Here is a 14,625-nt window from a genome sequence, read left to right as displayed (position 1 = left end):
AACATGCGCCAAAGGACACACGCATTGCGTAGTATGCCATGGATAGTGTAGTTTTAGGTGCCTTTTTTGGATCAACAAGAGAATATGTAAAATGGAGAAGACAGGAATGGATACTGGCAGCTAGTAAGAAGTCCTGGTATGCCAAGGGGTTAAATTTAGAAGTGGAGATATGGCATACTGGAAAGTACCGGCCTACTTAAAGCACTGGCTTAATCCATAAAACTACTCTTATTCTGCTGTTTGAGCTGTAAGTGTCAGAAACCAAATTATTATTATTATTTGATTGTTTGGGCTTCTTTAGAAGGTAGGGGGTTTGATCCCAGGTCCACATGCCATAGTGACCACAAGACACTTAATCTGCCCCCTGTGGCTGTGCCATCAGTGTTTGAATGGGATTATGTATTATTATGTATGAATGCGGTGTGAATGTGATATGTCATGTAAAAGTGCTTTGAGTGGTCAAGCAACAAGAGAAAGCACTGTATAAACACAGTCCATTTACCATTACCATTTTGTACTTTTCAACCATTTTTAGTGTTTCCAAATTCCAAAAATTCCTTCCCTTCTTCCTAGATGTTTTGAGCAAATGTCATCAAAATATATCACTGAAATGTTTTTATCTCCAGATTTCTTTGTGAAATTGGAACTAGTTTGGTGGACATGCGTTGATGTTATGTCTGAATGATGGTGATGAATATGGTACCATTGGATGAATATGGTACCATTGGATACCAATGTATATTTGGGACTAATGGATAGGGCTGTAGTGCACCATCTAACTAAGAGAAGGGTACCACTGTCTGTTTAGGATGGATGTGCTTTGAAATCTGTTCTCACTAGTTCAGAAGTTATTATATATAGCATGTGATTCACATGCATCTTTACTTTTTCATACAATCAATAACTTCTGCTTCATACTGGAGTGAAACCTGAGTCTTTGAAAAGGACACTGTGGTCTTCTTCGATCCTTGAGTAGTTCTTGCAAAGCTGTGAGCTGTGTTAAGGGTCATTATTACACCACAGTATGAATACTTCTACAGAAGTAAACAAACCAGAGCGTAGAGCATGTCTCTCACAAATAGAGTGGTACTTCACGGTCAGGGTGAAGTAGATGTGGGTCAGGTAGCCAGCTCAAGAGTTTGCAAAACATCCATCTCAGTGTACCAACCACCATGTTACACGATCGGTTTTGATACATCACAGTATCCCCTTTCTCCTGTTTGTCCCCATACAGACACCTCTGTGTCCCTGTATTATTCTCCAACCTGTAAAAATGGTACTTTTTCCATTCTTTGCAGTGCGTTGCAGGTATTTCTTCACCTGTGTAGGATTCAAACTTGTTTCCCCTCCTGAAAAGTGGTTTAGAAACTCATACTTGTTCTCTGAGACCACAACAAGGCAGCCTTCAGTTGACGGTGCTTTTATTAATATGAGTCTTCAGTTCTTTATTTAGCAGATTCAGTTTCTGTGAAGAAGCTGCTTTTCTCTTTTTGGTTAGCTTGACGTATTGATCTCCTGATGGTTCATGTGGTCACTTTTGGTTTGTCTGATCATGTTTCTGGTACAAGTGACCAAGTTTGTGCAAAGCATTTTACACTTCTATGCACTTTTCCCTGTCAAACTGTAGTGTAGGTATAAATCATTGCCAAAAAGCAACTTTGATAGGACTAACAGTTTGATTTCTAATACCCTTACTAAGTCCTGATGCTAGATTTCTGTATATCTAAGTTAATGTGAAGATAGGGATTTTCTAATTTTCAAACAGACTTGTGTACTGGTCTGTGTTTGTGTCTGACTTTCCTTCGCTTATCTCAACTTCCTTCTGGTCAGCTTCACACTTTGTGGGTGTGAGGTCCCAGGGGAGTGTAATATAGAGTGTGAGGCTGATCAGATGAAGGAGATTGACGCAAGCAGCCATACTTCTTCACAGCACTCCAAGCAGCACTTCTTAGGAGGTCAGCACAACTGGAACAGCCATGCCCAAACAAGGACTGCAGGGGTTGTTATTATAATTTGATATTGATAGCAGTCCCAGTCTGTCCTGTGGTCTGGGCTTATGACTTACTTACATAATGGCTGTTTTCGAAACCGCCTACTATGCTAGCAGTACATACTGATTTGGCCAAAATTCAGTATGTAGTAAGTAGTATGTGACCGAGAGCAAAATCTGCAGTACGCCAAAACTAGCCGGATGTCTACTGATTCGGGAACTCAGTTTTTAGGTGATGAAAAAATTATTAAATTCCATGTAAACCACTTCTTCACTTTTTAAATCATAAGTGGATGCTAATGAAGCAGTTTCGCTATTATCTTGGCCGTTGTTTACTTCCGCTTTTCGAAACCGGAAATTTAGTGACGTCTGGCCCAGGGTACTGCAACACAGATCGAACAGAACAGTCATACTACAGACATGATTCAAATGTGGTATGTAGTAGGCAGTACCTATTGCCCACCACATTAGTAGGTAGTATGTAGCAGGTCGTTTCGAAAACAGCCACTGTCTTGGGATACTTACGATTCTTTTCTGAAACTTTGGAATTTGGTTTGATACCTGCCCCTGCTGGATTATTTGTGGGGTTTTGAGGGACCAAAACAACTTTTGCACACAAGATATTATATTTTGAGCAAGAAAAGCATTTTTTAAATTTTGGTTATCTGACATACTTGGCCTCCTTTCAGCTTTGTGCTTGATCTTGACCATATTCACAGTGAATTTCCAGGCTCTTTAGCTGCTAAATGCTATGCTATGCTTACTGACTAGCAATTAACTTTGTCTTTCTGCTGTGCTGAGCAGGTTGTCTGCAGGGTTTTTGAGGCATTTTGTTAACAAGTGCATTGGTAAAAAGAATGTAAGCAGTGCAAGAAGCAGGCTGTTAAACCCAAACGATGAGTAGAAAGACACTAAAAAGGAAGGAGCTTACAGTATAACACAAAAGTCCTAAGATATAATGCAAAAGGCACATTTTTAAAACAAAAACTAGCGATGGTATCAACAAATCGTATAGAAAAACAGTGTCTTCCAAGAAATTGATTTTGCGATGTTTAGGTTTTCTCTGTCTATTTAGGCACGTTAAGCCTCTTGTGTTTTGGTTCTGGCATACAGCCGTGGTTGTTGCCTCTTGGGCAGGACCCAGGAGATTTGGATCTTGTTTCCGCTGCTGTTCTGTTTATGAGCAGCCCAGCAGAAGTAAACTGTGATTGACACCTTCTCAGGTGTTAATGAAAAGCCCTGACACAACCGCCTCTGGTGGATGTGTGCTGTCACTCACCAAGGGACTGTCCACAGCTTTATGGCACCTTATGCAAAACTCGATTTCAGTGAAAAAACAAGCTTGAGCACTTTAGCGCAATATTTCACTTGATACTAATTTATCCTCATGAGACACAAAACCTGTGAAGGACTTTTTTTGAGTGTCAAATCTGAATGGAGTGAGTCTGATCATGATTCGAATGGAATGTGAAAATAAGCCTATTAAGCGACAACAGATACATAACACCTAACTGCAACTGCCACTGCCGTAGGGACTATTACTATTCATTCCATTCAGTTTAATATAAGCAATAAATATAAATAAATGCAAATTAGTTTAAATATAGACAAAACATAGGAGTCATAAATCAAAAGTAATACAAAAAAACTAAAACAGTCAGCCTCATGCTACAAATGCTACAAGTTCAGTTTAGACAATGACCTGTCACAGGAATAGTTCAAAAGTTCCTCATATGACTCACCTTCAAAATCCTAACAATTCCTTAAACATCACATTATGTGTGGTTATAAGTAATGTGTGGTAACAGCATTTGCTGGCATGTACAAAATAAAATAACAGCCTCTCTAACAAGTGGTTAACTTTGTGAAACTGTTGCCTTCAGTTTAGTTTGGGCCCCAAAGCATCCTGATTAAAAAATATATTGTGGTTTAGGGGGGAAAAAATATTTGAAGTTAACTTGATTGATATGAGTAACACTAGGTTATATGTGGATAACATTTTGGTATAAATCAGTTTTGACTTTTGGTCTCAGAGGTCTCAAACTCTGGGCTGTGCTTGCTTGACCCATCCAATCAGGGATGTCGGTTTCAGGAGGTCATGTTCAATTTACATGTCCTGTTGAGCTGTTTTACTTTTTGTGGGTGTAGAAAAAGTAAAACAGCTTCAAGTTTCCAGTGAAGAACATGTAACTCTCTGTTCTACAGTTTTTTTTACTCAGGAACCATTCTTGTGGACATTCATCTTTGACTTTAGACATCTACATATAAAAGAAGTCTATTTTTTAAGAAGGCTGTCGCAGTAACGGGTATTGCTGATAACTGTCTTTAAAAAAAAAAGAAATGTAATTTATCATTCTAAATATAAGCATATGGTAATACTGTGTAACTAATTAGTTCATAGTTGTGAGCGGTAGTGGTTCTTTGCGCTGTTGCCGCCCGCTGTAAAACAGAGGATAGACAAAGAAGAATCCGCAGGAGCGAAAGAAGAAGAAGTCTCCATTGTCAGCCAGCCAGCTAGCTTTGACTGTGGTGTATGGCTTTTACTGCAGCGCATTGTGTTGCAGGAGATGACAGATGAAAGCGAGGGACTCTACACATATTCCCCAAAAGTTTTCTCACTATAGTTCGGAAGTTTTGGGGATTTTGTAGAAAAGAAGGGATGTTTTTGGACATACCAGCCCGCAGGAAATGTGGAACAACAGTGACTACAAAATGGAGAAAATGAAAAATAGACAGAAAAACTAATGCCATGATCAGCTAAACCAAAGATATCAGAGGGATTTGATGTCTGTAGTGATTTTGATTAAGTTGGCAAATTGTCATATTTGTGGATAGTTTGCTACCAGTTTATCTGGTTGCCTTTTCACTATTTATTATTTGTTTACATGTTCTTTAGTGGACTTTATTTATTTATTTATTTATTTATTTTTACAATTATGGTTACAGACTCTCTCTTCAACCTCCATATGCTCATGTTCAGAGCAATTTGCCAAAGAAGAGATGAATTATTAAGGTTAGGATTCATCCAACTGACAATGTTAGACTTTTCCCCCCCAAGTGTTCAATAAATATTGCGGTAATATTGTTGTGGTAAAAAAAAAATTGGCCATGATAATCATTTATGGCATCATGACAGCTCTAGTTTAATTCAGAAAAAAAACAACTCTCAGCCATTACACATATGGTCAAATGTCTCTTCTTCCTTTAACCACAAGCTCAAACTCAACAATCCTTACTCTTTGCTTGAAAAAATTGAGCAGAATTCAATGGAGCTGACAAATCCAGTGTGACTTGACTGCAGTGCAGAGTGGGAATGACATTTAGGTTCATGACTGTGAATGACAATGTGACAGGTAGCCATGCTCCTGTCACAGTGGGATCAGCTCAGCCAGTTCAGTGGAGCATTCAGGACACTGGTGTCTTCAGTGCTCCATGGACCCCAAATATCCCTTCCTGCCCCTTTCTACGAGCCCCCTCATACAGACCCTGTTTTAGTGACCAAATCAACCCCCAGCATCCTCACTGTCAGACAGCGATCTAAAATCCCCCTGTCATCGTGTAACATGGTCCACTCTGAGGAGCTACACAAGGAGCCTTGTCACCAGAGCTATTTTAAATTCTTAAGGGGCAAGTCCACATCAAACCTCATGTCCTGTCAGAATAGGTCTTGATTCAAATCTGAAGTCCTAGTTGTGCCACAGATTGCCCTGAATGCAAATCAACTGCAAGCCTTTTTTGGTGTCTATAATAAGAAGGGACAAAATATGTCTCTCAATATTGTTTTAAGTTTTCTCTGCAGAAATAGACACATTTGAAATACATGTTTCTCTTTTTAAAAGTCAGTTAGAATATTATTACCATCTCACATATGTTCTGTACTGTACAAAGCCAAGTCAAGAGCAATTAGGTACAACGATTGCTGCACGCAGAAACAGCCACGCCAGTGAAAATAAATTAAAGAAATCTGGCTACCAGCATTAAAGGCTATTTTAGTTAAATATGTACAGAAACAGAATCTGTAGAAACTACTTAAGACTCAAGTAAGTGAAATTAAGTGTTTTCTCTAATGTGTGGTCAACAGCCAACCAAACTAATCAATTAACACACACACTGAAAAAAAATGTTTTGTTGAATCTACTAAATTGTATTATGTCAAGTTGTTGCATGAAATAAATTTCTCTAAATCCAGATATATTTATTAAGTTTTTATTATATTATATTATATTTATTTATCAACATTTTTTTCAGTGCAGTGAGTGTGTTTGAAATAATTAGCCAGAATTTTTTGAACACATTACAATCATACTCCCAAGCTGCTCGAAGACTGGATTACCACCAGGATCAATAGAAAAGAGCCATACATCTATCTGTCCATCCATCTGTTACATGATTGTATAATTCATTTTGCTCTGCTAAGCTAATTGCTCCAGGCTCTTAGAGTCATCCTAAGGGCCTCTGTCGATCAACAACCTCAAATTATCTGCACTTCTCACCTGCAATTACTGCTGCAAGGTTACAAAAGCTATGCTATGGACGAAGTTTGGCAAGTGGACTGGTGGCTGGAGAGGTGCTTGTTCCCTTGCCTTGGCACTGCCTTGGTGCCCTTGAGCAAGGCACCGAATCCACAACTGCTCTGGGTGCGCTGGTTTACGGCAGTATCCTCACTTTGACATCTCTCCCTAAGCATGTTCACTGCATGTGTGTGCATTTATATGTATATACCAAAAAAACTGTATGTGTAGCATGTCCAAAATAGCATGAGTGAAAAAATTGAATTTCCCCCCTGGCGATCAATAAAGTACCTTTCTTCTTCTTAAAGACAATTGCCACAAATTGTGTCAGAGCAACAGCAGCAACTCTAGACCTGGGAAAAGCACTTTGTGCAAAAGCTGCTTTTATGGTTCAGGCCCTAAATCCTAAACAGAAGTGGTATTAATCCTCTCATCTAATTATTTTAAATAAAAACAAATAAACATGGTTCCCACTACTATTCTAAATATTAATTTAAAGATTTTTTGAAGACAGTGTTTATCACAGTTTTTGTCAGGTCCTTTGAATGCAAATGCGTGAACTTGAAATATTTACACTTTGAAGCTTTAAAAGACATGGCTGTCTTTTTTTCTAATGTTTCAGGATTTTGCCATTTCAAAGTTTGAGGTGTACTTGTTCCTTTTATCAAGTTTCACCAAGTCAAGTCTCCTAAAAGTTATGCAACACAAGTTATTTGTAACACAAGTCTAACTAATCTCCATAGTCAAAAGCAGTGATTTTTAGGGATTACCTAAAAACTTTGGCCCAACATGGTTCCCACTCCACGACATTGAAGCTTACATAATACAATTATGTTTCTGAATAATCAGTGTGACAGTTCTAAGCACATAAATCTTAACATGCTCAAATTGTTCCGCATTTCTTTTATTATTTCCATCCCAGTAAAGGATCAACTGTCACTCACATGCATGCAGAGACAGCGCCTGAAGCCACCACTAAACCCTTCCAATCAAATACCGAGAAAAAAATGAAGATATCACGCCTAATGTGTATCTTCAAATCCAAATGGGATTTTTCCTCCCCGCTGACTGATTAAATTTCGCGACTTGCTTCAGGCATTCCACCAGCAGAGAAAAACTAACATGAGAGCAAACTGGTGGCTGCTTGAGAGCTCAGTGTTCAATTTTTTTATGTTTGATTTACTCTTGGCTCCGTGCTTCATAATGCACACGAGGAGGCTGTAAATTAATCTGCAAGTGCTTTTGGCTGGATTCAAATTTGGTTAGTTGTTATGTGAATATTGAATAAATATTCATAAACATTATAATTATGAGTTATTTCCTTGTGAGCATTGTGTTTAGGGCTCAATGTGCTTTACTTTTCTCATGTATAAAGCTTCTTTTTCACTTTTCATAGAAAGCAATCTGATTGTCATTATGATTAACATTCATCATTCAATCATATGGGCTGTTTCTATGTAGTTATTTTAAAACGTCTTGTTCAAACTCCATCCTCTCACATTCTCTGTCAACATGAAGGGATTTATCTCTCTTTCTTGTGCACTCATCTATCATATTATTGTATTTGGATGTTTTACACATTAAGTATTTTCAGGGTAATTAATGTTCTGTACTGTCTTTTGTGTTTAATGTTGGAAGCACAGTTTAGAGGTATGACATTTACCATGTGTTGGATTATATATTATATGTTAAATTAGGAGGAAATTTTGTTTTTTAGATCAAGAGCCTGACTCCTCCCATACATTTTTTGTCGTTTATACTGCTCATGGCTTCACATCTGTCCATAATTCCTATTTCTGTTAGCCAGTGTTGATCAGAACTGTCTAAATTTACTGTACAAGCTCAGTTACCTCTGATAAAATGACCCATATCTTAATGTCTTCACCACCTGAAACACGAGGTATAGCTTCCTTCTGGTCTCTCTCCATTGTTTCATATAAAGGTTAGTTTTAGCCTTCTGACTCATCAATACCTAGTCTGCAGTCAATGACAGGCGTCCTTACTGTATGAAGATATTGATTTGAGAACATGAAAACACTCACAGCCAGATAAAGACAAAAAGGTCAGCAGAGCGGCACACACAGGTATGATATTGATCCTATTTACCTGCAAGAAATAGACTCAAAAATCACTGAAGACAGTGGAGTGGCTGTGTTGCTTCCATGAACCGTCCAATTAAAGAGCAGAGACCTTTAGCTTACAGGAGTTTCTAATTAACAACATTTCAGTGGCTATTTTGAGTTTCAACCTCAAGTCGCAGCTCAGGGTGTTGCTTCTCATTCCCTGGTTCATTAACAAATTAGAATGTGCCACAGAAAAGAATTACTAAAGTACTAAGTACTAAATATGCAAGATGCTGTGCCTCCCCTGCAAACTGTATATTCTTTGCTTGATATAAATTAAAGCCCCTGTGATGAGATTTTTTTTTTTTGCATGTTATGAAATGCATTTAAATTAATACTGATGCCTCTATATGACCTACTAAAACAAACGAAACCACTGGGATTAAGACTGATTCTTCACATATTGTTATTTTTAATGCCTGCAACCGCCGCCGCAGGGTAGGTGTCAGATGAAGTGAAATACGGCTTGTTGCAGAATCAGCCTATTTTTATCATTTTCCATAGCAAAGATTCTCAGTATGTGATACATTGGACTGTGAGAAAAAAGCAAGATAAGACTTTGTGTTTAAATATTTTAAAGCTGGAGTAGGACATGTTATTTTGATACATTTTTATCAATCACTAGCAAAAAGCAATGTATACATCAATAGGGAGTAATACACAAAGTGATTTAACACTGAGATGAGAAATCTCAGTTGTCTGTGTCAGCAGCGAGACTGCACTAAGTTTGTCCAATTATTCATTCGCCATCGAGCGCAATTATTGGCTGACCTGCCGGATGACCTGTGACCTGCCAAAAGACACACCTACTGTTTACAGGAGTGCGCGTGACCTGACTGAGATCGTCACCTCGCAGGCTATTCACTAACACAGAACACCTGATAAACATGTCAGAGAGAGAGAAACCGACGTTTTTAAACCAACTTCTGCCCTCAAGTTCTGCCGCTACACAGAGCAAGAAGAGGATGACTGTGATGGAAAAGGAGACGACTTAAAAACGCTGGATGAAGATACAAACACGAGTCAATATTCGGGATGCATTTCTGAGACGGCTGAAGGATTTGAAGGGTCTCTAAAGCGATGCCATGGTTACTGATTTTCTACTGGACAGGTAATCATGTCATTTCATTTGTCTTTGGGTTCATGGTTTTGTTCATCTATGACACAGCTAGCGATAACTTCGGCTAATGCTAGCGGCCGGCTAACAGCTTGTAGCTATGTTTATAGAGACCTGTATACAGTCTGTTAGCTGCTAGCTCTTCTGTTGCTCTTTATCAGCATGAATGGGGTGTTGTACAAAGTCTACATGCCGTCTTGTCTATGTTTTCATAGCTACGAGAAGGAAACATTGACGTCCGCATCGTTTAAACACGGGACGCAGAGGCTTGCGTACCATATATATGTACCATATGTGCACAATACACACTGTAGTAGGTACTAAGCACACACTAGTGATAGTGGCGTCGACTCCTTGCATGGCTAGAAGAAATAACTGTTTACATATGGGGCTGAAGGAAGGGTTATTATGATTGAAATCAAATGTACAGTGCTGTAAGATAATGAGAACCCTTGACCAAACTTCTGATTGTTTCTTCTATGTCAGGTTTTGCAAAATATTTAACAAGAAGTCGAATAAGTGGAGCCTGTACACAATGAAGGTGGATAAGGACTACAAGTACATCACAGACCTCCAGAGCACAATCCTGTACAGAAGGCTGACAGCAACTGGGGGGATGCCAAAGAAGAGAACCAGGAGGCGGGATGATCCACGCCAACATGTTTACCTTCAACAGCCATTGTTTTTATTTCTGTAATAAATACATTTTCTAATAAAAGTAAATGTAAAACAACTTTTTGATATTGCAATTATTTGTTTATAATGTTGTATGTTACTTGATACAGATTTAATTATTTTGCAATTTGAAGAGAGAAGGCCAGTTTAAATTTAAAGATTTATTTAACAAATGTATACACAGCACACTCAAGTATTTTTTTACATGAAGATAAATATAAAATATATACAAAGGAACTAAAGGGTCACCATAAAAGTATTGTATGTAATCATGTCATAGTTTCATTCACTCTCAACTGAAACCTTTATACTGTCCATGTGGAAGGGTCACGGATTTTCCAGATACAGCAACAAGGTATTACTCCTCTATGACCTGCACCAAGTGCTCCATGCTGCCCGACAACAACCTGTCTGTGCAGAATGGCGGAACTTTTTGATGCTGTCCCCAGGATCTGGAGCTTGTCCCCGGTCGTTGCTCTCCCTCTCGCTCGTCTGGCTCTGCCTTGCACTCGACCCCGGCATTGTCCTCTCCGACCTGAGGTGCTTGGCTCAGGATCGTAATCAGCAGTCATCATGAGAGCTCTAACAAGCACAAAAAACAGTCAATATGTTGTAGTTCCAACACGAAAATGAAGACTGTCAACAATGGTGAACGCTAATAAATATATAGGCACTGTAGCCGTCTAGTAACTCAACATCATGAAATGCTAAATCAAAATAAACATAGCTAGCCAGGAGTTATTAGCCCGGCAGCATCACCTTACTCTAGCTGTATTCAGATGATAAAAACAAACACACGTAAAGCTAACATGCAGGCTATGCTGTGCATTCTAACTAATTACATTATTTTTTAATGTGGTAATATAAGCGGTTTACTTACATGGGAGTCAGACATGTTTTCCTTCGATGAAAATAAAGTCAATCGCTCGCCTCTCCACAGCTAGCTCTAGTGACATCATCATCCAGCTGTAGTCTGCCACAGCGCGTTCATGTGTTTGGAGGCGTGTCCCTCCCCCCTCCCTACAGGCTGCTCTGAAGGAGGGGGAGGGCTCTGTTCGGCTGTGTGCTTTCAAAATCAAGCTAACTGCTGCGGCTTTCTCAGGATCTCCTACTCCAGCTTTAATGTATGGGGGGCTAATGGCCTAGCGGTTTAAGCGCTATGCAGAAGCTATAGTCCTCGTTGTAGCGGTCATAGGCCTCAAACATTTGCAGCATGTCTTCCCCCGCTCTCTGCTACCCACATTTCATGTCTCTCTTTAGCTGTCCTATCAAATAAAGGCAAAAATGACCAAAAATATTTTAACAAATTAAATAAGACAGAAAAATATTATATATAAAAATATATATTATTTCATACATAAAAATTATATATAAAGTAAGCAAAAATATATGAGCTCCCGATTTGTCCAAAGGGGGTGCCAAAATCAACTTAATTGGAAAGTTCAGCTAAGGGGCTTTAATGAGTGTAAAACAATTACACACAGAATCAGAGGGCAACATTACAGAGGGTTCAAAATTAAGCAAGCTGTCTATTTTTACAGATCTGTTGTGAAGCGTTCTCAGCCTAGATTGTCAAACAAGCAAGGTACATTATTGAGTCTCATAGAGAAGCAGATGGTCAATATAAAACATGTCTACAACTAATGGATTCTCATCCAGTGAATCATACAGATTTTTCTGACATTTCCTTTGCCCCTGAGATTGTCTGGCAAATATTTGTCTGCTGATGGATGGTTAAAATTGTGACAGACATGAATTTGAATTTATTATAGGACAGCCCCTTGAGATCTAGCATCTCATTTTCAAAGGGGCCCAAATTGTGAAAACTTTACTTACTCCCCCTTTTTTAAAATCACATTTAAAGTTATTCAATACTAAATATAATCATACCTGCAAAATTACATGCATCCTCAGTATAAAGAGCTTGTAAGCCACTACTGACACGCTAACATGCTTTATTTAACATGAATATTGAACACATACGCTATAAACCGGAGCATGCTAACAGCGTCTTTTATTAACATGTTAGCACAGCTGTAGACTCTAATCTTGTTTTATTGCCTTCAATTATGTTAACAATCTCTCTACAGCATATTAATATGATGCTAGCTTTGTTTAGTTGTAGATACATTTTTCCTAAATGTAAATGTTCTCTAAATAATGGATGAATTCAGTGTAAACAGAAGCACGATTGATGGGGGAGATAATATTTATTCTGGACTGAAGTCACAGTGTGGTTCTAAAACCTTCATGCAGATTTTGTTTGAATCCCAGCTCTGTATTTTTGGACAGCATATCTTTTCTCATGTGGTGTTTGTTTATAGAAGTCCTCTCACCATCTGTCCACTCCCTCCTTTTGTTCTCTCACTGCTCTAGGTGCCGACTCTAACAGTGAATACAGCTCAGGGAGTGGGGTTCTCCTCTCAGACAGCAGAGAGACGTCCCTTGCGGGGTCTTCAGTCCGCTCTGTGCCTCTCCAGGATCAAGAGGAGAGGCACTGCAGAGAGAGAAGCTCGGGGGGAATCTCCCTGAAAGAACTGGACTGGGAACAGACTGGTGGACGGCGGGCTGAGAGAGAAGAGCAGGCTCATGGAGAGTCTGACCAGAAGAGCCTGGAGGCTCCCACGCAGCAGTGGTGGGGTGTTGTTGAAGAAGAGGAGTAAGAGTTCAGTTGAGATGTATCAGATGAAGATGATAAAATGATTGATGTTAAAGAAAGTTAGACATGCAGTTTTTAAAGCATGTTTCAATATGTGGTCTTGACAGAATGGGGGAATATTAAAGGGTGAGGAAGCTGATACTAAATAAGACAATTTTTTTTATTGGCAACAAAAACAATGCAAAGATCAAAACCCACAATGTGTTATCAGTCAATACTTTATTGACCTACAGACTTCTTGAAAAGCCATTTCAGATGATCCCCTAAAACAGCAGGGCACTGTAGTTTTTAGAAACCATTACAATAAGCAGGAGCACGTGGTGTATTTGATGAGGTCTGCTTTTTGCTGCGGATTAATCCACAATTTAAAGCTTTCGCTGCAGCCCAATGTTAAGTACAGGTCTATATTCATCATGATGACAACATGATTCCTGTCATCGTGCAATTGTTAGCCTCAGAAGTGATTTTGAATTTGAAAATACAGGAGATAGAAGAGATATATGAGGGATCTCTGAAGCTAAGGATTAAGCAATCTGAGGTTTAATTACAATATCGATATTTGATATTTGACTGTGTATTCAATCCAATTTAAATTTTGGTCTTTTTATTAGATTTGTTGATAATAAGAAAAAGGAGAACATTTACTAAACTTGACTCTTTGATGGCACAATTTGTACGTCTTTTTTATTCTGTTGACAGAAAGGGTCCACTTGAAATTTACAGAACTGATTCAGGTAGCCTGAGTTACTTGAAATATTTTCATAGAAGTTATGTTTATCCAAATGTTACATGATGACTGAAACAAGTATTTGTTAGTCAAAGCATTTTACTTGAATATCTAGATGTTACTGTCCTCTATTAAGGTCTTCCGTTGTTTGAAGTATTATTGAGTTGTACTGTCTAATATTTGCTGTATAAAGCTCAAAGCCACTTGGATTTCTGACAAGAGTTTTTCTTTGAGCCAAAGAAAGCCATATATAAAATCTATGTGTTACAAACCATTAAACAATATGCAACACAAGTCAGTAGGCTTTTGGGGTTCTGCTCCATTCATCATTTGTCTCCTCAGGTCTTCCACATCTTGTGTCCTCATTTCATAGCTCCTCCCGTTGAGGAATTGAAGAAGATATGCAAGATAGAGCCACAAGGACAGAGGAGGCATATTTGCCAAATGAAAAATCCTTCCTTTCACAGCGTCAGACAAGAGCGCAGTCAGGTACTAATGATGAGCTGCACAGCTGTCTCATATGCACAACCAACAGTACAAACGTCCAAGGAACCTCAAATTAAAAGTATATATATATTTCAAAGCTTTGAGTTTATTTCACATGTAGATGGATATCCACAATTAGTAATGTAAACGTCTCATAAAGAAACATTTGTTCATTGAGCCATTTGAATAGTTAAAAATGGCTGATCATTAGTGGTATCACTACAATTGTTTATTTGATCATTTAATTTAATTTTAAAATATTATAATGTATAATGTATAAACAGATCAGTGTTACTCATATGATTCCTGTGGCTCTTTATTTTACTTGATGGGATCA

General features: G+C 38.5%; 1 protein-coding gene across 1 annotated transcript in view; it reads left to right on the top strand.

Annotated features, from left to right (window-relative positions):
* Positions 1-14,096, top strand: part of LOC117814137 (testis-expressed protein 264) — a 56,987-nt gene extending 42,891 nt beyond the window's left edge. The window contains exon 4 of the mRNA XM_034685275.1: positions 12,793-14,096. Within this exon, the coding sequence (XP_034541166.1) occupies positions 12,793-13,079 (287 nt within the window). The 3' untranslated portion in view covers positions 13,080-14,096. The remainder of the gene's footprint in view (positions 1-12,792) is intronic.
* The last annotated feature ends 529 nt before the right edge of the window (positions 14,097-14,625 follow it).

Source organism: Notolabrus celidotus, chromosome 1 (assembly GCF_009762535.1).
Source record: "Notolabrus celidotus isolate fNotCel1 chromosome 1, fNotCel1.pri, whole genome shotgun sequence".
NCBI classification, from domain to species: Eukaryota; Metazoa; Chordata; class Actinopteri; order Labriformes; family Labridae; genus Notolabrus; species Notolabrus celidotus.
The sequence above is the reverse complement of the archived record's forward strand: the minus strand, read 5'-3'. Positions and strand labels throughout refer to the sequence as shown.